The 26338-nt window shown below is 36.9% G+C and overlaps 3 protein-coding genes and 1 long non-coding RNA gene across 6 annotated transcripts in view; 3 read left to right on the top strand and 1 right to left on the bottom strand.

Moving 5' to 3' along the window:
• Nucleotides 1-1241: 1241 nt before the first annotated feature.
• On the top strand, nucleotides 1242-3310 carry LOC107463439 (uncharacterized). Its single transcript, XM_016082234.3, has 3 exons — nucleotides 1242-1751; nucleotides 1837-2430; nucleotides 2528-3310. Exons 1-3 carry the CDS (start codon nucleotides 1242-1244, stop codon nucleotides 2885-2887), a joined length of 1464 nt encoding a protein of 487 aa, XP_015937720.1. The 3' UTR covers nucleotides 2888-3310.
• A 10-nt stretch (nucleotides 3311-3320) lies between these two features.
• On the top strand, nucleotides 3321-9271 carry LOC107463571 (uncharacterized). Of its 2 annotated transcripts, none has more exons than XM_016082380.3 (3): nucleotides 3321-3838; nucleotides 8638-8766; nucleotides 8864-9271. In XM_016082380.3, the coding sequence occupies exons 1-3, from the start codon at nucleotides 3797-3799 to the stop codon at nucleotides 9239-9241; spliced, it is 549 nt and encodes a 182-aa protein (XP_015937866.2). In that variant the 5' UTR covers nucleotides 3321-3796; the 3' UTR covers nucleotides 9242-9271. The 2 variants fall into 2 exon arrangements, with proteins under 2 accessions (XP_015937866.2, XP_052108513.1); XM_052252553.1 differs by lacking the exon at nucleotides 3321-3838 and adding an exon at nucleotides 7365-7655 and having other exon boundaries at nucleotides 7725-8766.
• Nucleotides 9272-10896: 1625 nt separating this feature from the next.
• LOC107463441 (uncharacterized) lies at nucleotides 10897-12968 on the bottom strand. Its single transcript, XM_016082236.3, has 3 exons — nucleotides 12584-12968; nucleotides 11488-12489; nucleotides 10897-11400 (listed from the first exon to the last, which is right to left on the bottom strand). Exons 1-3 carry the CDS (start codon nucleotides 12959-12961, stop codon nucleotides 11056-11058), a joined length of 1725 nt encoding a protein of 574 aa, XP_015937722.2. The 5' UTR covers nucleotides 12962-12968; the 3' UTR covers nucleotides 10897-11055.
• Nucleotides 12969-24201: 11233 nt separating this feature from the next.
• LOC107463541 (uncharacterized) overlaps nucleotides 24202-26338 on the top strand; it is a 6241-nt gene continuing 4104 nt past the window's right edge. The window contains exons 1-3 of one of the 2 annotated variants that reach the window (XR_002367032.2): nucleotides 24202-24732; nucleotides 24829-25034; nucleotides 25147-25252. This is a non-coding gene — a long non-coding RNA (uncharacterized LOC107463541). Of the gene's footprint in view, nucleotides 24733-24828; nucleotides 25035-25146; nucleotides 25948-26338 lie in introns of those variants that run through there. The other variant, XR_008001924.1, reaches the window with a different exon arrangement.

The raw sequence follows: 26338 nt of genomic DNA on the forward strand, positions 1-26338 counted from the left end.
TCGAATCCATCATCAAGTTAGTAGTGTTAAAAATTCAAAAAATAAATAAAAATATAATCAGGATTAAATTGGATATAGTGAAATGATATATTTATGTATAAAATTATATTTCTTTAAAATTTTGTGTAATTTATTATTTTAATCATATTAACCGCTAAAAGATCGTACCGATTCAATCGATTAATTGTTTTTTTGGTTTTTGATAGATTTATTGCTAAAAGATTTATACCTTGAAATCAACTAATTTGTTTATTGTGTCAAACTAGCTAATTTAGTATGATTTTTAGAATTATATTAATAATAAAATGTTCTCATTTTTTTATTTTTCTTTTATTTAGGATTTAAGATTTAGGGTTTAGGATTTAGGGTTAAAATTTTTTTAAGACTTAATTACTTAAAAAATTCTGAAAATAAAGAGAAAAGTAAAATAAATTATGGCTGTCATGTGAACATTTGTGGTCTGAACTGAAACTCTGAACTAAGGAGAACTCAAGAGCGATACCCTTTTTTTTGGTCAACTTCAAAGCTTCATTTTTGGTCTTGGTCAACGTCAAAGTAATAAACTCAGATACAAACAAGTGTTCTTTTTGGGCCTGATATGATCCATGTAAAAAACTATTAATAAAAGGTCCACCTAAACATTATTGGAGCATGCTATTCTTTTAAAAATTTAGACCAAAGCTATTACCAAAAAAAATTAGGACCAAAGCTGAAAAATAAAATAAGAAAATAATCTTAAAGAATGATTATCCAATCAACGGTGCGTCTTTAGGCCCGTTTTATTAAACAGACAGAAATAAGTTGTTCTTGGACAACTTAGAAAGACGAAAAAGGGTATTTTATTGGTCTATTGCTCTGAATATTAATGACTGTTATAAAGGGTATTTTAGACGTTTCGCCTGTCCCACGTGCAATTCAAAGCAATCCAGTTCAGTTACAATTGGAGTCGTCTTTCTCGCGCAGTTGCCACTTGCCTGATTCCCCTCAAGTCTGCAGATTGCAGAATTTACAAATCCAATTCCCATTTTCTTCCGTTTTCTGATTCCTAATGAGCAACAATGATCAGAGGTTGCTGAACCCGAACCCGAATCCGAACCCGAACTCGAATCCGGAAAGGGTGCTGGCAATCCCAGTGAAGAAGACTGATCCGGTGGAGCTGTACCGACCGTAGAAAATACTCAGAGAGCGATGCACAGAAAGTTGAAAGCGTTCTCGAAACCCTAAACAAATGCCGCAGCGACATGGTGGAGCGGGGGGACCTCTCCCTTCCCATGCAACGTGACTGCCTCATCCACTACTTCAAATGCCTCTGCATGGTTGAGCCACTCTTCACCGCTATCTCCTCCGACGCCGATTCCGAACTTATCAACTTTGTCTGGTACGACGCCTTCTACTCTGAGCATAATAATGAAGTCAGCTCGCAGCCCAACAGCATCCAATTGGAGATGGCTGCTGTTGTCTTCAACCTTGGCGCCGTATGCAGCCAGATTGGGGCCTCTTCCGACCGCACCACCGCCCTTGGCCGTCATCTTGCAATGGACGCCTTCAATGCTGCCGCCATATTCTTCTTGAAACTCTGGAAGGATCTCGTCAAGGACGTCTCCGCCACCCTCGACTTGACTCTCCTCTTCGTCGAGAGTCTTCACTGCCTCTTCTCCGCTCAGGCTTTGGAGCTCAAATCACAGCAACAACTCAAAGACAACAGCAGTTCGGCTTTCGAAAAATATAGATGTGCCGTTTCGTTTCAATCGGTCAGTTTTGCCCCTAGACTGATTTTACATTTTTTTTTTATTTTAGATTTTCAATATGATGATGATGATGACCTCTACGAGTGAGCCGTTGCCTTTGAAGAAGAGTGAGCCGTTGGACCTCTACGAGTCCTTGCGCAATTACTTTGTCCTCAAATACTCTGAGAGTGTGGCAAAGAGTGTAGAAGGCCTTCTCGAATTGCTAAACAAATTGCGTAGTGAAATGCTGCGTGATGACCTCTCTCTACCCTTGCGCCGTGACTGCCTCATCCTCTATTACAAATGCCTTTGCATGATTGAGCCTTTGTTCCCCATGACTTCCTCATCCAACCCACCTATCTTTGTTTGGTACAATGCCTTCAACCCACAACAGAACTCTTCTCAGCACAACATCCATTTGGAGAAGGCCTCTGTTCTCTTCAACCTGGGAGCCCTCGGCTCCCACATTGCTCTCTCCTGCGATCTCACCACCATCCAAGGCCAGCGCATTGCCATAGACGCCTTGCATGATGCTTCATATTGGTTCTTATTAGTAACGCATGAGGCTGAGAAGGCATCTGCCACCATTGACTTGTCAATAAGCTGCACCCAGATGCTGCACGAGATAATAAGCACGCAGGTTGCTGACTTGGAATGCAATTTTCCTCATCCCCGTTATGTATCAGTTTCTGCTGGATGTCCTGTATGAATCGTCATCTACCTTTTCGGTTGATCTTTTCTTAGCGCATTTTATTTTTGTCAATCTTGATTTCTTGAATTGTTTGATTGGGATAATGTAGGTTTTTGTGCTTTATCGGAAAGCTTTTGACATGTCGACATTGGGGCCTTTAGCTGAGACTCGTGTTCAATCCTTGATAGCTCAACATCTTCTGTTGATTATGAGAACCTGCCTTATTGAATTTGCTCCTAGTGATGTCACTGAACAATTTCTTGTAGGGTATTGTAAGGCTGCACAATTTCTTACAGGGTATCGTATTCCAGTGGGATGTCAACCACCATGCTTGGACCTTCTCTCCAAGACTGGCCCTGTCATGATTAAGGATGGAAATCTTGTGGCCAACCTTAGTGGCAGTGACATTCGCATTGGAGGAGATGAGCTCCCAGGAGACCACAGTAACATGGCCATAGACCAAAACTGAACAAGCTTTAGGAATTACCTGTTTATTTTCATTTTTAAATTGGATATTGGAATTTTGTTTGTTGATGCTAGAAGCCTAGAACAAAATTTGTGAATATATTATCCTCATAATTTTGTTTGTTAATGTGTGAATATTTGTTTGTTGACGTGTGAATACTGAATATAGTCCTTCTTATTTCTCACTAATTAGTAGTGATTTGTATGCCTCTGATCTTGTAGTTGTAGCCTTTATTAGTTATTGTTGCATATTGGCAGATAGAAGGTATCAAATTTTGTGACATGTGGTAGTAAAGAGAGTGATTTATTGTTTTCTTTTATTTTAGAGATATAACAGAGAGAACGATAATATATATTTTGCTTGGTTCTCCACAAATTTTGAATCAAATATTTTTGTCTTAATAAATTTTTATTATTTCAAAATTTTTTACATTGATCTTCCCATTACTTTTAATAAAGTTTCTGAAGACTAAAGTGTTTCCTTTGAACCAAAATTTGGTTGATTACTCTTTCCTAAATATGCAAGCAATTCCATCTGGTTGGCCATGAAAGCTTTCATTTTCTTTCTAGTATCATTGTGAATGATCTTGTTTTGGAAATAAAACAGTTGTGAAATTACTGAGAACAGTGACAAGGAATAGTCTCTCACTCTTTCTCTAATTTATTTTCTATTTTTCCCTTTGGAAAATAATAGATTAGGCATTTCGTTTGCTTGGAATGTGGAAGAGAATACATCTTTGTGTTGTTTTATTCTTTATTATAACAAATTTCCTCGTGTTCTTTTCTTGTTTGAGAATTGAGATTAATTAATCACTCTTGTTCAAAACTATTGCTTCTATTGTTATTCAAATCCTTCAAAATTTATTGTTTGTATCTACACAATTTTCCTGATGTGCTGCTACTAGATCCATTGATGAGTTCTGCATTGTTCATTGCGGTTTTCTTACCTAACAAGGTTGAAGGGTCACTGCTCATTTTGTATTGTTGGTAAACTAGTCATGATTAAATTTGTTTGTTGTCATCTGGTAGAGTAATTTCTTTTCTGATGAGATCTGTTTATAGGAGAACTTGGGTAGTCCCAAATTCAAAGTAAAAAAACAAAAAAGAAAGGAATTTCTTATCTGATATTAAATAATTTTCTTGTCAGTTCTTTTTATATGTATAAAATCCAATCTTATTGTGTGTGGATGCACATAATTTCTTCTATTTTTTGGGATTCCCCACTTAGTCTTTCCCCTTGTATTTTGTAAAGCAAAACTCTGCCGGTATCAACAATTGTATTAACCTTATTGATTTATTGCTTCCGTTGTCTCTCATTCAAGAGTGAAAGAAATATATATTTTCTTTAGTTCCTTGATCTGATTCTAGAATATGTTGCAATGATTACTTATTTTAACAATTTATATGTATATATGGCCATTTGTAACTATTTAGTAGGGCCATGCTGGGGTACCTATAGCATTTGGATATCTTTGTAAATGCTAGCTTGCCTACTTGTGTTATCTTCTTTTTTTTTTTTGGGAACATCATAACATCAAGAGTATCTTTTAATTTGCACTTCCCATCATTTGGATATGACCTGCCTTTGGGCTATGTCTTGGTCACCATAATCTTCTGATGATTAAAGCTGAATGCTTTCCTAATAGGCTTCTGTATGATCTATGAAAGCATTGAAGATAGTCTATAAACAAAATAAAGTATATGCTAATGCCTTTCATGGTACTCAAGAATGAATTTTGCTCTCTGCCCTTTTTGCTCTTTGGGGTGGTTGAATTGTTAGAATTGATCAAACAAACAAACATTCAGTTACTAAGCTCTGTAAAGAAAAAAATATCTTCTCAAAGGTGATCATCTATTGTAGCTGGGATTCAAACATGAGGACAAGATTATTTTTACTTTGTTGATGCATGTCTTGCAGCAGTAGCACAATCTTTTTATTATTATTATTTTATTTGTAGAATAATCAATTTTGTGATAGAAACTATAAAATTTACATTTGAATTTGAATTTGAATTTTTGTGAGATGATGATGAAGATGAGAAAACACAGAGGACTGGGGTGAAAGAAATGCTGAAGGGGAGGGCTACAACAAGGAGAAAATCCATATAGAAGATGATTTTACTGATCCAGCCTGATTATGAGGAAAGCAAAGCAGAAACGGACTCAACAATTGGGTATGTTAAGGTGAAGCCATTTTCCAAATGGACCACGAATAAATTTTCTTCAGTGCCATTTTCTTTTCAATGGGTAGAGCCACTAGGTGGTTGAAGAAATTTTAGATATGTGATGAAGTGAGTTATCTCTGTGTGCTTTGTCTTCCTTAGAACCTACTACCAACATTTGTAACATTTTTTGTGTTCCCTGTGTTTCTTGAATTTATTGCTTGGTGAGTCTATGGTATGCTCCTATGTGTCCTTGAGTTCTTTGTTGCTTCTTCTATGCTTCTTTCTAGCATTCATTACTTCAATTGCTTGCATACTTGCTTCTTTGTCTTCCTATGTAACTATTAATCATGTGACAGGAAGCAATGCTATTTAGATTTTTTTTCTTTCTCCTTTTTAATCTCGGCCATGCATGTTATTGTCAAGCTTAGAAATCAAGTTTCCCAGTAAGCAATTCTTAGATTTTGGATTGATGTCTTAACTCTTGCCCTTTTTTTCCCTATTTTTTGTTCGATATAAACATTGAGTTGATTGTGACATCTACAAATTTTAATTTCTTTCCTCTTCTCATTCTTAGATTTAAGGGTAAATGACAAATAAACTTAGGGCTTGTTTGGATGAGCTTCTAAGAAAAGGTCTTTTTTCAAGTTATATTTTTTTAAAAGATCTTATAGAGAAGTAAAAGTAATTTTATGTTTGGATATCTCATGTAAAAAGGTCTTTTCATCTATTAATTATGTTTGGGTATAACAATATAAAAGTACTTTTTTGTTTATTTATTACATGAAAAACATCTTTTTTTCTTAAAAAAAAGATCTTTTAAAAAAAGATGTAAATTACAATTTCTCAAAAAAGATATTTTTTTTATTTTACTAGTGCTTTTACTTTTACTATTAGAAATTTGCCAAACACATTAAAAAATAAAAAAAGATATTTTTTCATTGAGAAAAGATATTTTTTGAACAAAATAATGGCGCCCAAACATGCACTTACTATTTTCGAGAGAACACTTAATTTTTTAACCAAAATTAGTTATGCATAATTTTCTGACAATTGAAGCTATGAGATACATAATTCTCTCAGTTCAAGTAAGTAACTCTTTAAATATTTTTCTATTTGTATAAGACTGAGATGATTGTGATTTCTACAAATTTTAATTTCTTCTGTCTTCTCATTCTTAAATTTAAGAATATAGAACAAATAGGCTAACTATTTTCTTTGTAGCATATAGGTTTTTAATTAAATTAATTATGCATAAGTTTGTTACTATTAAAAATATGAGACGCATAATTCTCTTGGCTCATGTGAACATTTATGGTCTGAAACTCTGAACTCAGTAGAACTCAAGAGTGATACCCGATTAACTGTTCTTTTTGTTTTTGGTCAACTTCAAAGCTTCATTTTTGGTCTTTTTTTTTGGGAAAACACCTTTGTTTTTGAACCACTTCAAAATATCATTTTTTTCTTTCAATGCTAATTTTATCAAAAATAGAATCTTTGAGGATCAAAATAATAATTTACTTATAAAAATTGGATTAACCAAAATTTTGAAGATACGGTTTAATTGAATAGTGTGATCAGTAGTCTGAATTTGCATGAGCGTTTTGGTATATGGTGAATTGGTGATAGCCTTGAAGATTTTGTGGTTAATTACTGAAAAAATAGTTGTAATCAACGCATTGGTCTGCTGATCTGAATTGGCAAGTTTATAGATACACCTCAGCTCCTATAAAACTAAGGGTGATTATAAAGGGTATTTTAGACGTTTCGCCTGTCCCACGTGCAATTCAAAGCAGGGATGTTACAATTCGAGCAGTGTTTCTCGCGCAGTTGCTCTGGGAATGTGAAAGAGGGTGCGGAATTTACAAATCAAATTCCGATTTTCATCGATTTTCTGATTCCTAATACTACCCTATCCTGATTCGCCGGCGCCATGAGCAACAAGAAGTTGAACCCGAATCCGGAAGAGATGCTGGCAGTCCCAGTGAAGCAGAGTGATCCGGTGGAGCTGTACCGGCCGTTACGCAAGTTGGTAACGAGAATATACTCAGAAAGCAATGCAGAGAAAGTTGAAACCGTTCTGGAAACCCTAAACAAATGCCGCAGCGACATGGTGGAGCGAGGGGACCTCTCCCTTCCCATGCAGCTTGACTGCCTCATCCACTACTTCAAATGCCTCTGCATGGTTGAGCCACTCTTCTCCGACATCTCCTCCGACGCGGACTCCGACGCCATCGTCTTTGTCTGGTACGACGCCTTCTACTCTGAGCATGAGGATGGGGTCTCCTCTCAGTGCAACAGCATCCAATTGGAGTTCTCTTCAACCTTGGCGCCATATGCAGCCAGATTGGGGCCTCTTGCGACCGCACCACCGCCCTTGGCCGTCACCTTGCAATGGACGCCTTCATTGCCGCCGCCAGATTCTTCTTGAAACTTTGGACGGTTCTCGCCGAGGAGGTCTCCGCCACCCTCGACTTGACTCCCCTCTTCGCCGAGAGTCTTCACTGCCTCTTCTACGCTCAGGCTTTGGAGCTCAAATTACAGCAACAACAAAACAACAACAGCAGTTCGGCTCTTGAAAAACATCGATGTGCCGTTTTGTTTGAATCGGTCAGTCTTGCCTCAAGATTGAATTTACGTTTTTATTTTTTCATTTTAATTTTTAATACGATGATGTAGGTTTCTGAGCATTATAAGAGAGCGTATAATCTGATACTAGGTGATCCGGCTGCAATCGAACATGTCCTCTCATTTGAGGTAACCTGGATAACTCATCTTCACAAGAAGGACAAATTCTTTCGGGAGGAGGCACGTCAGAGGCGATCATCCATCCTACCCAAATCCCTGGCACATGATTTACATGAACCACCATTCTCGTCTAGGTTATCGTGTGCTCTTCTTGATCAGGATGCAGAATCTGTCTCTGAAAAATTAGTTAGAGGGATTTGCAGGCGATTGGACCTGTGGATACCCAAGCTAGAAGGAGTGTACCTTGACGTCGTCCTTTCCGAGGACACCCATTATCGATGGTAGAAAGCTGGTGGCTAACCCATGGGACATGCCTCCTCGTTATCCAACAAATTTCGCAATCCCCTCGTCTTCCTCTTCAACTTCGTCACATATTCTGGCATTGCCTTTGAAGAAGAGTGAGCCCTTGGACCTCTACAAGTCCTTGCGCAATTACTTTGTCCTCAAATACTCCGAGAGTGTGGCAAAGAGAGTAGAAGGCCTTCTCGAATTGCTAAACAAATTGCGTAGTGAAATGCTGCGTGATGACCTCTCTCTACCCTTGCGCCGTGACTGCCTCATCCGCTATTATAAATGCCTTTGCATGATTGAGCCTTTGTTCCCCATGACTAACTCACCCAACCCACCTATCTTTGTTTGGTACAGTGCCTTCAACCCACAACAGAACTCTTCTCAGCACAACATCCATTTGGAGAAGGCCTCTGTTCTCTTCAACCTGGGAGCCCTCGGCTCCCACATTGCTCTCTCCTGCGATCTCACCACCCTCCAAGGCCAGCGGATTGCCATAAACGCCTTACAAGATGCTGCATATTAGTTCTTAATACTAACGCATGAGGCTGAGAAGGCATCTGCCACCATTGACTTGTCAATAAGCTGCACCCAGATGCTGCGCGAGATAATAACCGCTCAGATTGCTGACTTGGAATGCAGGTTTCCTCAACCTCGTTTTGTATCAGATTCTGTTGGATGTCCTGTATGAATCGTCATCTACCTTTTCAGTTGATCTTTTCTTAGCACATTTGATTTTTGTCAATCTTGATTTGTTAAATTGTTTGATTGGGATGATGTAGGTTTCTCTGCTTTATCGGAAAGCTTTTGAACTGTCGGCATTGGGGCCTTTAGCTGAGACTCGTCCTGTTAAATCCTTGATACCTAATTATCTTGGGTCTAATTTGAGAACCTGCCATAATGAATTTGCACCTATTGATGTCACTGAAGAATTTATTACAGGATATTGTAAGGCTGTACGATTTCTTTCAGGGCATTGTGGGGCTCAACACGAGTTTCCAGCGGGATGTCAACCACCATGCTTGGACCTTCTCTTCGAGGCTGGCCCTGTCATGATTAAGGATGAAAATCTTGTGGCCAACCTTAGAGGCAGTAACATTCGCATTGGAGGAGATGAGCTCCCAGGAGACCACAGTAACATCACCACAGACATAAACTAAACAAGCTTTAGGAATGAACTTTTCGTTCTTTTTTTTTTTTTGGTCAAATGGATTGGACAACCGTGAATATATTATCTTTGTAATTTTGTTTGTTGATGTGTAAATACTGAATATATTCTTTCTTATTCCTCACTAATTTGCAGTGATTTGTATGTCTCGGATATCGTAGCCTTTATTAGTAATTGTTGCATATTGGTAGATAGAAGGTATCATTTTATTAGATTTTATTATTGTTATGGCATTGCTCTCTCCAATTTGTATTTTTTTAGACCAGCATACTCAATTTTTCTTGCTTTCGAAAAAGTAATATTAACTAGTGCACAATTAATTTAGTAAATTATTGTAGTTTTTCGTAAAAGGTTTATTATTAGACTGTTAAATATTTTATTTTATTAAGTACTCAACAAATATATTAAAAACTTAAATTCTGTGTATTTTTTTTTCGCATTCTATATAATGTTTGGGTATTAAGACATTCGTTTTACCAATAAAGCAAACTATCATCCTCCAGGTTATGATCCAGCTTTTTTTTTTCTACTAAACAATTATTTTGTATTAGAATATTCGTATTTAATATAACTAAAAGAGTAATGCTACGTTAACCCAAAAAAAAAATAATACTACACATCTAAAATTTTTTATAAACTATATTCAATCAAATTAAATAATAAAATTTAAAATAATGCTAGTCATAAGTCATAACTAATTTTTGTTATATATCAATTTAATTGGACTTTGTTAACAAAAAAAATTGAATGTGTAGTATTATTCTAATTAAAAATAGAAGAATTAAGTAATCAAAATGAAAGTGTGGGTCCACTCTTTTGAGTAAATCCTAACGATGATAGTTAATCCTTTGGCTACATCGAATACATTCCCTCTTGTCATGAAAAATTCTATATAAATAATTAAATATCACGTTTCAAGCATCCTAACAGAACATAATAAAGCATATCTTTGTGACAAAATTGGATCGGAGAAAAGAAGTTCAAAAAATATCATGTACACCAGACCTGATCATCAGAAGGGCAATAACGCTCATTTGTGAACTCAACCTGCTAGAAAGATCACAAAAATTGGAGAACCAGATCAAGTCCCCACTTCATGTTCCTGTGCTTCATGGCACAACAATGGCCTTGCTTTACAATTTTGATAAGATGTGATTTATGACAGAGTGGAATCTTAGATTCTAATTGAACTCCAAAGAAAGAATCAAAGTAGTAATTTAAGTCTAAAATAAAACAACACAACTATTACCAATACAAATATACAAGGAAAGCAAGTAACTTAAGTCATTGTTCTCATTTTCTTCATCTGCAATAAAATATCCATAACCTTCATTAGCTTCTCCACCACAGCCTTCATTAGCTACTCCTCATATTCAGCAGAGATGCAAATATCCATAACGCAAAAATGACTGAGCTTTACATGTGTGTATACGGTACAAATAAAGAAATGCCATGTCAATTTTTTATAAGTGCAACACAGCATGCTACAGACAAACATTCTAAGAATAGAAGGAATAAAATAAAAAACATACAAAGGAAATGTCTTTTTTCATGAGTCAACTTATCCATTCGAGATCCACAAAATTCAAGAAGAAATAAAAGTCTGAAAGGGAACAAATGAAATGATACAAACATGCAAGTATATAGTTTTAATTCAGCAGAATAAGTAAACATATAAACTTTGAATAAAAGAAAACAGTAAAGCTAATTTTAGAAAAAACAAAAGATGCTATACTTTACAAAGACCTCTGTATTCCTTCTCAAGGCACTTGATGCATGACTTCAAGCAGTATAAATAGCAAGCCCTTATGCAGTTCTTTGTCTCTTTATTATAGTGTCCTCTGACAAGTTCATCTCCTTCAATGCCGACGTTACTACCTCTAAAATTGGAAACAATATTCCATCCATAATCTTGTAAGGGCCAACCTCGTAGAGAAAGTCCAAGCATGGTGTTTGACATCCATCTCCAAGCAGGGATTGAGCCTCACAATACCCTGAAAGAAATAGTTCAGTGACATCAAAAGGACCAGTTTGAACATGGCAGGTTTTCATCTTCGACTCAATAAATTGAGGTATCGAGGATTGAACAAGCTTCTCAGCTAAAGGTCCAAATGTCATCAGATCATGAATTTTCCGATAAAGCAGAGAGACCTACATCATCCCAATCACACAATTTAACAAATCAATATTGACATCATCAAGAAAAAATCAACTGAAAAGTTAGATGATGATACATACAGGATAACTAGGTAATGATGATCCACCACTATGGGAATGGGAATGAGGAAACTCGCATTCCAAGTAAGCAATCTGAGCGGTTATTAACTGGCGCAGCATCTGGGCGCAGCTTATTGACAAGTCAGTGGCAGATGCCTTCTCAGCCTCATGCGTTAGTACTAAGAACCAATATGAAGCATCATGTAAGGCGTCTATGGCAATGCGCCGGCCTTGGATGGTGGTGACATCGCAGGAGTGAGCAATTTGGGAGCCAAGGGCTCCCAGGTTGAAGAGAACAGAGGCCTTCTCCAAATGGATGTTGTGTTGAGAAGATTTCATTTTTGGGAAGAAGGCATTGTACCAAACAAAGATAGGTGGGTTGAGTGAGGTTGTCATAGGGAACAAAGGCTCAATCATGCAAAGCCATTTCAAATAGCGGATGAGGAAGTCACGCCGCATGGGTAGAGAGAGGTCATCACGCAGCATTTCACTACGCAATTTGTTTAGCATTTCCAGAAAGCGTTCTGATCTGTTTGCCACGCTTTCAGAGTATTTGAGGACAAAGTAATTGCGCAGGGACTCGTACAGGTCCAAGGGCTTACTCTTCTTCAAAGGAAATGCCAGAATATGTGTGGAAGACGAAGATGAGGGGATTGAAAAATTTGTTGGATAAGGAGGAGGCATGTCCCATGGGTTAGCCACCAGCTTTCCACCTTCCATAATCTTGAAAGGGCTGTACTCGGAAAGGATGAGGTCAAGGTATATTCCTTCTCGCTTGGGTATCCACTGGTACATGCGCGCGCAAATCCCTTTTACTAATTTTCCAGTGACAGATTCTGCATCATGATCAAATGAGAATGTTTTAGGTAGCTGAGATTTGGGTAGGATGGATGATGCCCTCTGAAGAGCCTCCTCCTCAAAGAATTTCACCTTCTGGTAAAGATGATCTATCCAGGTTCGGTCAAATGAGGAGACCGAATCACGTTGTATCAGATCATACGCTCTCCGATAATGCTCAGAAACCTAATTCATCATCATCGTCATCAATTCATCATCTTCTCATCCTATTGAAAATCTAAAATGTAAAATCAATCAAGAGTCAAGAGGCAAGACTGACCGATTTAAACGAAACGGCACATTGATGTTTCTGGAGAGCCGAACTGTTGTTGTTGTTGTGGAGGTGTTGCTGTAAATTGAGCTCCAAAGCCTGAGCGGAGAAGATGCAGTGAAGACTCTCGGCGAAGAGGTTGGCGGAGACGTCCTTGGCAAAAACCTTCCAGAGTTTCAAGAAGAAATTGGCGGCGGCATTGAAGGCTTCGATTGCAAGGTGACGGCCAAGGACGGTGGTGCGGTCGCAAGAGGCTCCAATCTGGCTGCATACGGCGCCAAGGTTGAAGAGAACAGCAGCCTTCTCCAATTGGATACTGTTGCGCTGGGAGGAGACTCCATCCACACGTATATAGTCAGGTTCGAAGGCGTCGTACCAGAAAAACATGATGGCGTCGGAGGAGATAGCGGTGAAGAGTGGCTCCACCATGCAAAGACATTTGAAGTAGTGAATGAGGCAGTCACGTTGCATGGGAAGGGAGAGGTCCCCTCGCTCCACCATGTCACTGCGGCATTTATTTAGGGTTTCGAGAACGCTTTCAACTTTCTCTGCATCGCTCTCTGAGTATTTTCTCGCTACCAACTCGCGTAATGGTCGGTAGAGATCCACCGGATCAGTCTTCTTCACCGGGATTGTCAGCATCCTTTCGGGATTCGGATTATCGTTGCTCATGGCGACGGCGAAGCAGGATAAGATTAGGGAGAGAATTGCGGTGGAGAAGGTGTAGCAAGCCACTCCACAAGCTCAACTAATGGAGATCAGTTACTGTTTCATGCTTATATTTTCATGTTGGAGATGTGCAGTTGTGCACCCAGTTTTTTTTTTTTATTTATTTAATTTCTTTTTTATTTTTATCATAGGATACACATTTATTTAAAAGACTGATATAGGTAAATTATAATACATATAATTGAAGGGTTTTTTTTCTAAAATAAAATAAAAAATAATTATTTTTTTAAATCCATCATTCCAACTTTAATTTTTTAAATACATATTTTGTTGGGATTTAGCCATTTAGGGCAAGTTCGTCGCACTCCGGCGAACTCTATATTTATATTTTAGAACTTCAAGGTGAGTTTGGCACACTATATAGTGTGTGTTTGGATTTTAGTCTGTAAATAAAAATTTGTATAAAATTAATTTTGTAAACTTAATTTTGATGAAAAGTAAGTTTGTGTTAGAGTGTATGTAAATATTAAAATGAATTATTGTAAAGTAAATATTGTTTGAATTACAATCAAAAGCAAAAATAATATATGAAAAATATATCAAAATATACTTTATTAAATTATATTACTTATAATTTTTTTAATACTCTCAGTACTCTTTTATTTAATACTATTTTAAACTATAAATTTTAATTATTCATGACTTTATTCTTAGTTATAATTAGTTTTTTTATTTATTTTGTTCTTTTTAATGGATCAATAATTTATATTATAACAAAATTATAATAATAAATTAATATACAAGAATTACACTTACAATTTTCAACAAAGCCAAACAAAAATATTTTTTCTATAAAAAATCAAAAGTAAAAATTTAATAAAAAATATAATTATATATTTAAAATATTTGAATATTAAAGGACTACAAGCAAGGAAGTAACTGGTAGAATTGATAAAACAAAATAAATTCAATTCTAACGTTGACGTTTAAAGAAATAAAAGCATCCAAACAAAAAGAGGAAGCGTTCAATGCACTCAAACGTGCTTCTTTTCCTTCTAACGCAAAACCAAACACAAACATAAACGTGGAGCCATTTCACTTTGTCGTTTTCTTTCAAAATCTCTCTTCCAAATTCACTTTGTTCCTCCTTTGCTTGTGAAATTCAGACTCTTGTGTACGAGATTTTTTGTCTTTCAACGTTGTGAAGTTCATTATCCACTATATCCTCAGTTTCAGGTCAGTATATAATATGTTAATTAGAGTTACTGTTTTCATGTTAGTTAGAGTTACTGTTTACTGTTTACATATTAGTTAGAATGACAGAGTTATTGTTTATATGTTAGTTAGAGTTATTGTTTACTGTTACATGTTAGTTAGGATTACTGTTTAGTGTTTACATGTTATTTAGAGTTACTGTTTACTGTTTATATGTTAGTTAGATTTTTTATATTATTGTTTCTAAGTACAATTGCTGTTTGCTGTTTATAACATGTTAATTAGTATAAGTTATTAGTTAATTGTTAATTAGTTTAGTCAGAATAGTTAGTTTAAATTGTGAGTTAGATGGTAATTAGTGGAATAATTAGTTAGATTAGATTAAAAAGAAACATGATTAGTAAAATTTAGTTTTCAGTTATTATTCATTAGTATGTTTATAGAGTTAGTTGATGGCCTCATGTAGTTGGTTTACATTTTAATTAGTAAGTTTATAAACTGATTAAGATGTAAGGTAGACAATTAGTTGTCAATGAGTTATAACTCAAATGGCATAGTCTCTTCATACTCATCTAAGAGGTTGCGGGTTCGAGTCTCCCTATCTTTGGTAAAAAAAAAGGTAGACAATTAGTTGGTTTAAATATGTCTTTTAAAAATTTAGTTAACGTGAAAGGAACTGAGTTTATTAGGCTACGAGCATACGCTTTACAGATTGATCAAGTGGTACACTTTTATCACTCTTGTTTATTATACTGTAACAAACATTGAATTTGTAATTTTATGTGTTGACCCTCTTTTATTAATTTTTTTTCCGTTCGGTAGGCGCCTCAGATCTTGCGCATCAGACAGAATTCGATGGGACGCCCGCTTGAGCAAATTAGGCCATATCTTAGGCGAGCTGGGTTTGAGCATGTGGCGTATATGGTGGAGTTCGAGCATTATTGGCCATTGTTGTCGGCGTTGATAGAGAGGTGGAGACCTGAGTCCCACACGTTTCATCTACCATGCAGAGAAATGACTATCACCCTGCAGGACGTGACCTACCAGCTGGGACTCAGGATCGATGGTGATTAAAGAGCATGGTCAGCGCAATTTGGGTGGTTGCGTCAGTTTGCTGCTCTCCTGGGATTAAGGATTACTTTTGTTATAAATGTGTAATGTACAATCAGTTAGTTATTAGAAAATATTACTTTTGTTATAATTCACAACAAAGTTCAAACAGGTTACATGGTACAAGTTATCCACCCTAAAACGACACTTAACACTAATGTCAACTAGATGATGGCCCTCCACCATCAAGAGCGGTACAAGTCCTACGCGTGTGACCAACTTGATGACCCAAACCGCACCTCTTCTCCCTGCTATACTCAACCTCATCCATGTTGTTATGAAATCTGGAGCTGACGGGGCGACCTCTCTTCACTCTCATCATTCTAGGATTGAGACAAATACAAGCCCTTTCATAGGATGGTCAATCATCCTCGTGACCTATGGATCGAAACTCTGATTTGTAAACATTGAAGACCGACTCCATGCGATACACAGGATGTACATACCACTTCTAATCATGTCGTGCATCAGAGCAAGCTACAAGAACGTGATGGCAAGGAACATGAAGTGCCTGAAAATACCCACAATCACACTTACCCTCATCAAGTAGCACTTGGTAATTTTGTTGCCTGGACCCAGGCACTGCCGTTAAGTCTTCAACCGTGAATGTAGTCCTTGACAGATCAAACTGGTAAATATTTATAATGTTCACGTGCTTCGAGTTGAATGCACTCCAAGATGTTTGTTGTCATGTAACCAAACCAACGACCTTCATCCGCATATTGTGCCTAATGTGCCTGAGGCATTTCTTTAAGCCAGTTTGTGATTGCTATATTTTTGCCCCTCAGACGGCCAAAATAATGAGCAAACTTCTGATGCGACTTCGAATACGCTCCGTTAACCAGAACCTTTTTCAAGTCCTTATTTTTTAAGTGAGTCATGAAGTTGGCAGCAATGTGTCTTATACAAAATGCCTGGAAGGCATGAGGTGGTTTTCATAAATTTTCCTCGATGTTTAGCACAACATTAATTGATTTGTGTCTATCTGAAATTACTAAGATGTTGGATTGTGGTGTCACATGTTGCTGCAAATACAAAAGAAAGAACGACCAAGCCTCCTTCATCTCACCCTCAACAACGGCAAATTCAATAGGCAAAATGTTTGCGTTGCCATCTTGAGCAATGACCATCAGTAATGTGTCTCTGTATTTACCATATAAGCGGATGTCATCAATGAAAATAAGTGGCTTGCAATACTTGAAAGTCTCAACGCACGGTGGAAACGTCCAAAAAATCCGATGAAACATGATAGTGTCGACTGAACTAGGCCAAGGCTGTGTCACAAGTTGCACCCAAGTACCTAAAACCCATCAACAGTTAGCACATATAGATGATGATTTTATACATAACTAAGGACAATGAAATGATAATTACCAGGCAAGTACATCTACATAGCGAATAACCAACGAGGAAGTTCGTTGTATGACTCCTCCCAATCGCCATATATTCTAGCAATGACTCTCTGCTTTGCAAGTCAAATCTTTCTGTAGGACATCTTGTAACCGAAGTGATTTTCCACACCTCCTTGCTGAATCCTGATGTTGATTGTTGAATCTGCTCTGACCATTGTGAATGTTAAGAGAATAATTAGAATCAAATTAGATCAATTAGTATCATTCGTATTTATATAGCGTATTTGTATATTAATTGTAGGATTCTATGCTTTTATTACTTTGATTCTTCTAGCAGCTATATATACCCCTTGTACATTGTACTTTTTCTCAGACTAAATAATACACAAAATACTTTCTTTAGATTGGTCTCTTATTTCTAACATGGTATCAAGAGCTTAGGGTTTTTTTTCCATGAAAATTTGTTCATAGTCCCCTTATTTTTCTCTTATGACAGTGCTTCTTTGGTCTCATTTTTCGATCTTCTGGACACTTTGGTTCGACACCGCTGTCACCATCGTGTTCGTCTTTTCGTCCAGATTCCAACGCCGCCAGAATCGCTGCCTGAAGCCGCCGGACGAGCCCTCACGCGCCGCCGCAACCTCGCTGCCCGCCTCCATTGTTTCTTCTTCAGACGCTTCAGGAACCGTTGGATCTTGGTGCCAATTGAACCGTCCAGCAGCCTCCACATGTCGCAACGCCAGGCATCCCAAGAACCAGTGCACGACCCGACCCGATCCGCTTGCTGACCTACGCTCTAGCTGACGTGGCTGGCATGGCTTCTTGCTCCACTCAGACGATGCCAAGTGTCCTTCATCTGCTGACGTGGCTGTTGACGTGGTGCTAATGTGGCAGACAAGTGGGACCCTCTCTAAGATTTTTGGGTAAGCTCTTTCCGATTCTGCACTTCGATTTCTCATTTTCTGCTCCAAAATTGCCGTTTTATCTCCTCTCTTTCATCTCTGTGACTACTATCATGGAAAAGCCAGATGTTTTTGCTGCCACAGATAGAAAGGGTAAATTCTGTCGAAAATGTAACCGTTCTAGGCACCTCTTCTCCGACTGTCCTTCTGTTGAATGTCACACATGCCACCAAAAAGGTTATATTAGCTACTATTGTTCACAGCTGTTCTGCCATTATTGCAAGCTCTCGATACATTTCATTACTGTCTGTCCTACTCGCCCACCACGTTCTGATCCAGTCAAGTGTCATCCTTGTCCCAACTTCTCCAAGATTGTGCCTGCTTCTGTTGTTGCTGCTACTACTGAATCTACCACCTCTGCACCTTTCAACCCGTCTCCTGTCTCTCTATCTGATATTGCGTCTCTTCTTCAGCATCTTCTCTCTCTTTCTGGTAATACCCCTGTTGCTTTTTTGATCCCTCTAGGTAATTCTAAATGGTATTTTGACTCAAGTTACTTTAATCACATGTCTCCGTTGCATAATATTTTCTCGTCTCTATCTACCATTACAAATGGACCTTCTGTCAATACTGCAAATGGTTCCCTCTATCATGCAACACACAAGAGTTCTATCTCCTAGTCGACTGTTAATCTTCCTAGTACTTATTATATTTCCAAAATAAAATTTATTCTTATTTCTGTTGGTCAACTTGTTGATCTGGGTTTTGATGTCACTTTTTCCGTTTCTGGTTGTTATGTACAAGATCTTCGGACGGGACAAATCATTGGGACTGAATGTAAGGTCGGAAGGTTGTTTGAACTCGAGAATCTTTATATTTCTCCTGTACCAAATCTCTGTGCTGCTTCTTCTCCCTCTACCCTTCACTTATGGCATCAACGTCTTGCCCATACCTCCTTAGGAAAATTGGGTCCTCTTGTGTCTCATGGTGTTTTGGGTCAGGTTCCAAATGAATCTTTTGATTGCATTTCTTGTCAAACTGCCAAACAACCTACTTTATCTTTTCACAATAATTCCTCTCATGGTTGTTCTCCTTTTGATCTCATTCACTCTGATGTTTGGGGTCCGGCTCCCACTGCTTCTATGGGTGGAGCTCGATACTTTGTCGTTTTCATTGATGATTATTCATGTTTTACATGAGTTTATTTGATGACTAATCGCCATGAGTTACCTCACATCTATATTAAATTTGCTACTATGATTAAAACTCAGTTTTCTAAGGTCATTAAGGTTTTTTGACGTGATAATGCTATGGAATACCGTGATTCCAAACTCTTAACCTTTCTTGTAAAATGGGGTACTTTGTCTGAGTTTTCTTGTCTTGGTACGTCTCAACAAAATGACCGAGCTGAACGCAAATATCGTCACATTCTTGACTCTGTCCGTGCAATGCTTCTTTCTTATTCGTGTCCTGAGTGTACTTGGTGTGAAGCTATTATTACTACTGTTCATGTTATCAATAGACTCCCTTCTTCTGTTCTTGGTAACGTTAATCCCTTTGAGCTCTTTATCATACCTCCCCAGATTATAGTTCTCTTCAAGTTTTTTGTTGTGTCTGTTTTGTTCTTCTTCAGCCTCATGAACATAGTAAACTTGAACATCGGGCCCGTATATGTTATTTTTTTTGTTATGACACTGAATATAAGGGTTATCGTTGTTGGGATCCTCTCTCTAAATGTATTCGTATATCTCGTCATGTTGTCTTCTGGGAGCATCACATGTTTTCTCTGTTCTCCTTCATCCTTTGAGTCTATTCCTCCTACTCAGTCATCATTTTTCACTAACCCCAATGTTGATCTTTTCCTAGTCATGATTCTACAGGTTCTATCTCGAGTCACCCTCCACAGCCTCCTGTTCTTCCGCCTTCTCCATCTCCCGATGATTCCATATCGAACGACGATCTTGCTCCTACTGTCATGCCTCCTCCTCCAACTTGTTATTCTAGAGTAAGAAATACACCTCCTTATCTTCTTGATTATCATTATTTTTCTACTATTCTTCATCAACATGAACCTGAGTCATTCCGAGAAGCCTCCACAAATCCACATTGACAACAAGCAATGTAGGAAGAAATAGAGACACTTGAAAAAGCACACACTTGGGATTTGGTTGATCCTCCTTCCAATCAAAAAATTGTGGGAAGCAGATGGGTATACAAGATCAAGACCAATTCTAATGGTTCTATTTACCATTATAAGGCACGGTTGGTTGCTCAGGGTTGTACGCAAGAGTATGGTATTGACTATGAAGAGACATTTGCTCCTGTTACATGTCTTGTAAGACCCATAATTTTCGGAAAAATATAAAATATTATTATGAGTTAATTTCAATTTATTTATTCATTAAAAACTTTATTTTTAGAAATTATTTTATTAAAAGTAATTAAATCAAGTTTTGACAATTAAATTAGAAATTTTACTTAATTTTATAATTATCGAATAATTTTCTATATTTATATTATGCAGCTAAACAGTTGTAAAGGAATAATAATTTTATACAATTTAGTTAAATAATTGAGATTCTAAAATTTAATACTTTAATTTTATAAACAAAGAAAATTAATTATATTATCTTTAATTTTAAATTAAAGTATTTGATTAAAAGTCAATTAATAAATTAATAATCAAATAACATTTTAAAAATAATTTTAATAGATTAAATTCAGTTTTTAATTAATACTCTATATCCTAATTTGATTAAAATTAAAATAAAACCCTAATTTTTCTACCTTTCTTAAGACTACCCACCGCCATTAACCCTCCTTCCCCAAAATCCAATACTCAGCAGCCTCAAACCAAAGAAAGAAAGAAAAAGAAAGAAAGAAAGAAAGAAAGAAGGAAAAGGATGAGAAGAGAGGGGAGTCGCGGAAAGGGAGAAGGGGAAAAGAGGGAGACAGCGCCGGTGGGCATCACTGCCACTGTCGCCGCCGCTGTGCCGTCAGGAGGGAGATCCGAGGGAGAGAGAGAGCATGGAGTTGAGGGAGCAGAGAAGCACGCCGCCACCTCCAGACGCCGTTGCCGCCGCCGTTCGCGAAGAGGGAAGAGAGAGCTCGCGGATGAGAGAGGGAGCGTCGCGCCAGCCACTGACCTTGCGTTCGTCGTCATCTTTGCGAGACTCATGTCGTCGCCGTCATCTCGCCGTGAAGTCCGTCGCCGCGTCGCCGCCAGGAATCCGAATGTGAGAAATTAGCGATCGTTGTGTTTGCCTCACTGATCTGCGATTTGTAATTAGCAATGAAAGCATTAGTTGCTAGGCGGTAGCTAATCCGTCACAAATTATATGTTGCGTCAGATTAGCGATGATTTTATGACTCTTTTTGTGGTAGCTAATCAGTCATATTCTTGTAGTGTCCTCAGTCATCCCCAACTGATGTTTTTTGTGACAACCGCAGTGATATTCAGATTGCCTATAATGATGTGTTTCATGAATGCACCAAAAATATTAAGAATGATTGTCACTTTGATCGGCAACATATCCTTATTAATGCTGTTAGTCTCATCGCTGTTGGCACACTGGACCAGACTGTTGATATCTTCACGAAGGCTCATCATCTGATTCATTTTCGGACTCTGTTATTCAAATTCAAGATGGTATCCTTAGCTCCCACTTGAGTTTGAGGGGGGATGCTAAGAGAATAATTAGAATTAAATTAGATCAATTAGTATCATTCGTATTTATATAGCGTATCTGTATATTAATTGTAAGATTCTATGCTTTTTTTACTTTGATTCTTCTAGCAGCTATATATACCCCTTGTACATTGTACTTTTTCTCAGACTGAATAATACACAAAACACTTTCTTTAGATTGGTCTCTTATTTCTAACAGTGAAAATGTGTTTAGCAATCACCTTTGAATTCAACCTACGATGGTCTTAGTCCATGGATGTTTGCATGCAAGTATGAGGACCATTGTATCTCCTAACCTTCCATTTTTCTTACTTTCTGTGATATGATATGCTGTGCTCCAAGAACAATCTGGCTTGAACTAGATACACAGTACATTATACCTCAACTGGTCACTCTACTATTTTATACTCTACAACCCTCTTGATGTTGTACCTCTTAATTGCCAACATGACTTCTTCCTTGTTCTGAAATTGTTGTCCAACCTCGAACTCATTGCTTGGATCCTCTTCGAGACTTCCGTGGGTAAACGCCAATCTGAAGTCATTGCATCAAGATTTAACCCGGAGAAATGATTCGGCCGGTCATATGGTCGAGAAATGGCAGGCTGTGTCAGAGCGATTTGTGTGTCACCGTAATAGTTCATCTTTTCTTCCTCATCACCATCATCAGGAATTTCTGTTGGTTCATTATCAGCACCATCTCCATCATTGGGATTAATTTCATACTGATCCATCATCGAATCCCTGATAGCAGAACTCTCATGACTTTCAACATTATCTTCCATCATGTCAGCATTACCAACTTCAACGTTAGAGCCCTCTTGACTACCTTCAGGTGGCATATTTAGATCGACCATCGTCCTTCTAATATTTCGTCTAACAGCTCCACTTAACGGACTATCGTCGACAGTATCCACAGATGATCCTCGTCCACCCAACTCAACGAGGAACACGAATAATTCCAACAGATGAACATTTGTCCATCGATTGTGCCAGGACCTTATGAGACGTACGTCATCGTCGTCACGTAACCGATACTTAATTCAAAACAAAAAAAACATTTCTCAAAACTGTGGTCTAATAAACACAATAACAACAGAACCAAGACAACTATGACATACCTTTTATAAACATAATACCTTTTATTAACTTAATTAATTAAATTAGCATAAAATAAGAAAGAGATGATCAATCGGATTAAATAAATTAAAAAATATTGCTGAGCAAAATAAATGTCACAATTATATAACTAATTTGAAAAAAATCAATTCAATCCATTCAAATTTTTATTTAAAATAGAAAATTAAAGATTACCAATAAATAAAAATGAATGGAATATAATAAAGAATAATTTTGGTAGTATAAATAATTAAATTAAATTATTATATACAACTTTTACTTTTACCTTATTATAATTTAAGTTAACATTAATGGTAAAAAACTAATTTTAAATAGCCCTAATTTGTATTTTACAACATAATTAAAGCACAATTCATATTTTTTTATTTTGTGCTTAATCAATATTTTTTAAATTTTTTAGTTAAGTCTTCTGTATTTTATGATTGATAAATTTTCTTTACAAAACACAAATTTGTCATGAATTATTAAAATCATAATTAATTAAGAAAATCAAGAAAAAATTATAAAAAATCAAATAAAAGATAAAAAAATAGAGTAAAAATTTATTTTGAAACTAAAAATTTGTCAATTGTACTAGAAATTCTAAAAATTTGTATCTTATTATATAATCAATTTTGTTATCCATTTCAACTTTATTACCCCTTTGTATCCAAAAATATATATAATGTCACACTTATTTTAGAAAAGATGAAACTCTTTAAATACATGGTATAATGTATAATTTAAGAACAATAAGATAAAAAATATCTAAAATTTTATAATAGTATTTGAAATTTCAATGATGATAATACAAAGAGTTTAAATCTATCAAATAAATTCAATAGTTAGCCTTTGTAAGACCCATAATTTTTGAAAATTTTTATTGTGAGTCAATTTTAATTTAAATTTATTTATTCATTAAAAACTTTAATTTCAGAAAATATTTTATTAAAGCTAATTAAATCAAGTTTTGATAATTAAACTAAAATTTTTATCTAATTTTATCATTAGTGGATAATCTTTTATATTTAAATTATAAAATTAGTAATTTAATAANTAGAGTATTTATTCAAAAATAATTTATAATTGATGAACAAATAATATTTTTATATATAATTTTGTTGAATTAAAATCGATTTTCAATTATTCTATTATCCCTATTTTTTTTAAATTACTAAACTACCCTAACCCTGACCTCACCCTAATTTCAAAATACACCCACAAAATTCTAGGCTAAAAAATTTATATATGATTAATTTTAATGTGAAATACAAAAGTTTTTTATTATTTTAGTGTTTTACATAATTGTGATAATAGCACAAAACGTCATTGGCGTTTTATAATAAAAGATTTTAATTATAAAAGAATAAAACATCACTGACGTTTTGTAATAAAAAATATTATTTTAGTTATAAAAATACAATGACGTTTTGTAAATAAGCATAGCAATGTTTAACACATAGTTTAGTCCATCATGGAGGATTTCACACTTAGTAATACAATATAAAAGATAAAAAGTTCCAAAACTCTAACCTAACCTCCTTTCCTTTTCTTCCCTAAACACACACACAACCCCAACACACGCACACAGTAAGAAAGAAAGAAACAAAGGGAGAGAGAGAGCGAATAGGAGAAAAGGGAAATAGAGAGAGGAATCCGAGAGAGAACAGAGGAGGTGGAAGGGCTGCTGCCTCGCCGCGCCATGTCGCGTTGCCGTCCAGCCGCGTCGAAGAAGGAGAGGCATCGCCGTCACCGTCGAATGGGCCAATTGAGGGAGAGTGCGAGATGAACGGGAGAGCTCGCGATGGAGAGAGGGAAGATGCCGCCACTGTACGAGTCGCCGTCGAGCTCGCCGAGCAGAAGCTTGTCGCCGCCATTCACGCATCTATCGCCGTCCGAGGAGCTTCCATGGCCGCTGCCGTCGAGCTCACAAGTGAGAGAAAGAGAGTTCGCATGTGAGAGAGGACGGTGTTGCGTCGTCGTTCGTTGTTGCGCAGCCACCGCCATGCCTTGTCGTCGTCGCCAAAGCCGCCATCGTCGCCACGTCTCACCGCCGAAGGGGAGTCTTGCCAACGCCATTGCCGAAACCAGGCCAGATTCACCGGTAACTGCTTCTTCCTTTCTTGAATTTGTTCCATTTTTATTTTGTTCCGCTATTCTGATTTTGTTGGTGTCTTTGCTGCCACTACTATTGTTAGAGGCTGTCGCGGCGTCGTTAAGGTGCTTCGAAGGGGGAGACACGTGACAAGGAGTTGGAATTACTGCTGTCACACTGCTGCTGAGGGCCAGCCACCGCGCCGAGCTTCTGCCACCGTCAGGTCTACCGTCTGGTCACCATGTATTGCGCAGGTGTAGCCGGAATCACTGCCGGAGCTGCTGCCGCTTCGTTCATCCTTTCTTTTTGCGGTGAGTTGTTTTACTCCAAAAGCTCTTTATTACTATTTCGATATATGTCGCTGAGGTTTTGTGGCGTTAGTTGCTATAAGATTGAGTTTCGATTATTATATGTTGCGATTAGAGTTGCTGTGATTGCTGCGAAAATGGGTTAGAACTGAGGATGCGGCTGCCACCGTTGCGGGCCAAGAGAAATCAGAGTTTTGTCACGTAATTGAGTCACGAACGAGGTATGGGTGCTTTTCTTAAACTCATTTTATTTCAAAAATTATTATAAATCGATATTAATGCAATATATATTTTTGTGATTTCGTAAGTCTTATGGATTGATTTGAGTTGCTTTGAACCATTGTAATTGTTTGTTGTTGAATTATTGATTATTTGAGAAGATTGAATACTTTAGGTTATTGAATGATTTTTGTTAAATTGGTGGTTGCCGAATTGATTTTTTGAGATTTTAAAATAGTTTGCTATTGGAAATGAGTCTGAGTTGTTAAAAAGGGTTTGAGACATTGGATTTGGATTGTTGATTTATCGGAAATGATTTCTGAGAATTGAAATTGATTTGAGATATTGGAATTGGTGTGATTTAGAAATGATTTAAAGGAGTTTGAGGAATATTTGGATGGGATTCGAAAAGAGTGGCAAAGTCCAAGTTTTAGGGGAGGTACTACCAAAATTTCTATAAAATTTGGGACTTGTTTGAAATTTTGTTCAGAAAATTATGAATTTAAGAATTATATTATTTTACTTGAATTATTTTAAGAAAATGATAAAGTACTAAATTGGTCCCCTATATTTGTGCATAATCCTGTTTTGGTCCTTAAAGTTTAAAGTGTGTTATTTGAATCCAAAAAAGTTTCATTTAGCTTCAACGTAGTCTCACCCTGATGTTAAAGTTAAAAAATTAATGGAATATCTTACATGACAGCAGTACAAGAACAAAGTCGATAATCTGGAGAACAAGTACAAGTTCCAAAGCCACAAAATCAACTGTGGATGCATCAATATATGTATTTATCATTCTCCTTAGTTCTATAGAAAATATTTCATTTACATTGTAAGAAAAATAACTCCGCCTATGTTACACTTGCGGTACATAGCCGGTCCCAAGCCCGGATAAAGGAGGAGGGTTGTGTTAGGTCTTCGGCAACCAACGTAAAAATATAGCCGAACCCCCCATGACATGAATCAAAGACATTATTGCGCTAAAGCTAGGTCGTTACCCGGAAGTAACGCGTCGTATGGCTCGAGTACGGTGTCAAAGCAAGAGCCGCTGCATCGGTGCCCGGATGTAGTGTTAAATGAGCAAGGGT

This window comes from Arachis duranensis, chromosome 8, assembly GCF_000817695.3.
Source record: "Arachis duranensis cultivar V14167 chromosome 8, aradu.V14167.gnm2.J7QH, whole genome shotgun sequence".
NCBI lineage: Eukaryota > Viridiplantae > Streptophyta > Magnoliopsida > Fabales > Fabaceae > Arachis > Arachis duranensis.

What these genes read in the sequence shown, in the direction of transcription:
- LOC107463441 (XM_016082236.3), bottom strand. Translation starts at nt 12,961, where the DNA reads ATGTTTTTCTGGTACGACGCCTTCGAACCTGACTATATACGTGTGGAT. An exon ending in GTGCCGTTTCGTTTAAATCG is followed by an intron (nt 12,490 to 12,583) that starts GTCAGTCTTGCC and finishes ATGATGAATTAG; the next exon opens with GTTTCTGAGCATTATCGGAG. An exon ending in CATCATTACCTAGTTATCCT is followed by an intron (nt 11,401 to 11,487) that starts GTATGTATCATC and finishes GGGATGATGTAG; the next exon opens with GTCTCTCTGCTTTATCGGAA.
- LOC107463571 (XM_016082380.3), top strand. Translation starts at nt 3,797, where the DNA reads ATGAGTTCTGCATTGTTCATTGCGGTTTTCTTACCTAACAAG. An exon ending in CGGTTTTCTTACCTAACAAG is followed by an intron (nt 3,839 to 8,637) that starts GTTGAAGGGTCA and finishes GAGGCTGAGAAG; the next exon opens with GCATCTGCCACCATTGACTT. An exon ending in CAGATTCTGTTGGATGTCCT is followed by an intron (nt 8,767 to 8,863) that starts GTATGAATCGTC and finishes GGGATGATGTAG; the next exon opens with GTTTCTCTGCTTTATCGGAA.
- LOC107463439 (XM_016082234.3), top strand. Translation starts at nt 1,242, where the DNA reads ATGGTGGAGCGGGGGGACCTCTCCCTTCCCATGCAACGTGACTGCCTC. An exon ending in GTGCCGTTTCGTTTCAATCG is followed by an intron (nt 1,752 to 1,836) that starts GTCAGTTTTGCC and finishes TCTACGAGTGAG; the next exon opens with CCGTTGCCTTTGAAGAAGAG. An exon ending in CAGTTTCTGCTGGATGTCCT is followed by an intron (nt 2,431 to 2,527) that starts GTATGAATCGTC and finishes GGGATAATGTAG; the next exon opens with GTTTTTGTGCTTTATCGGAA.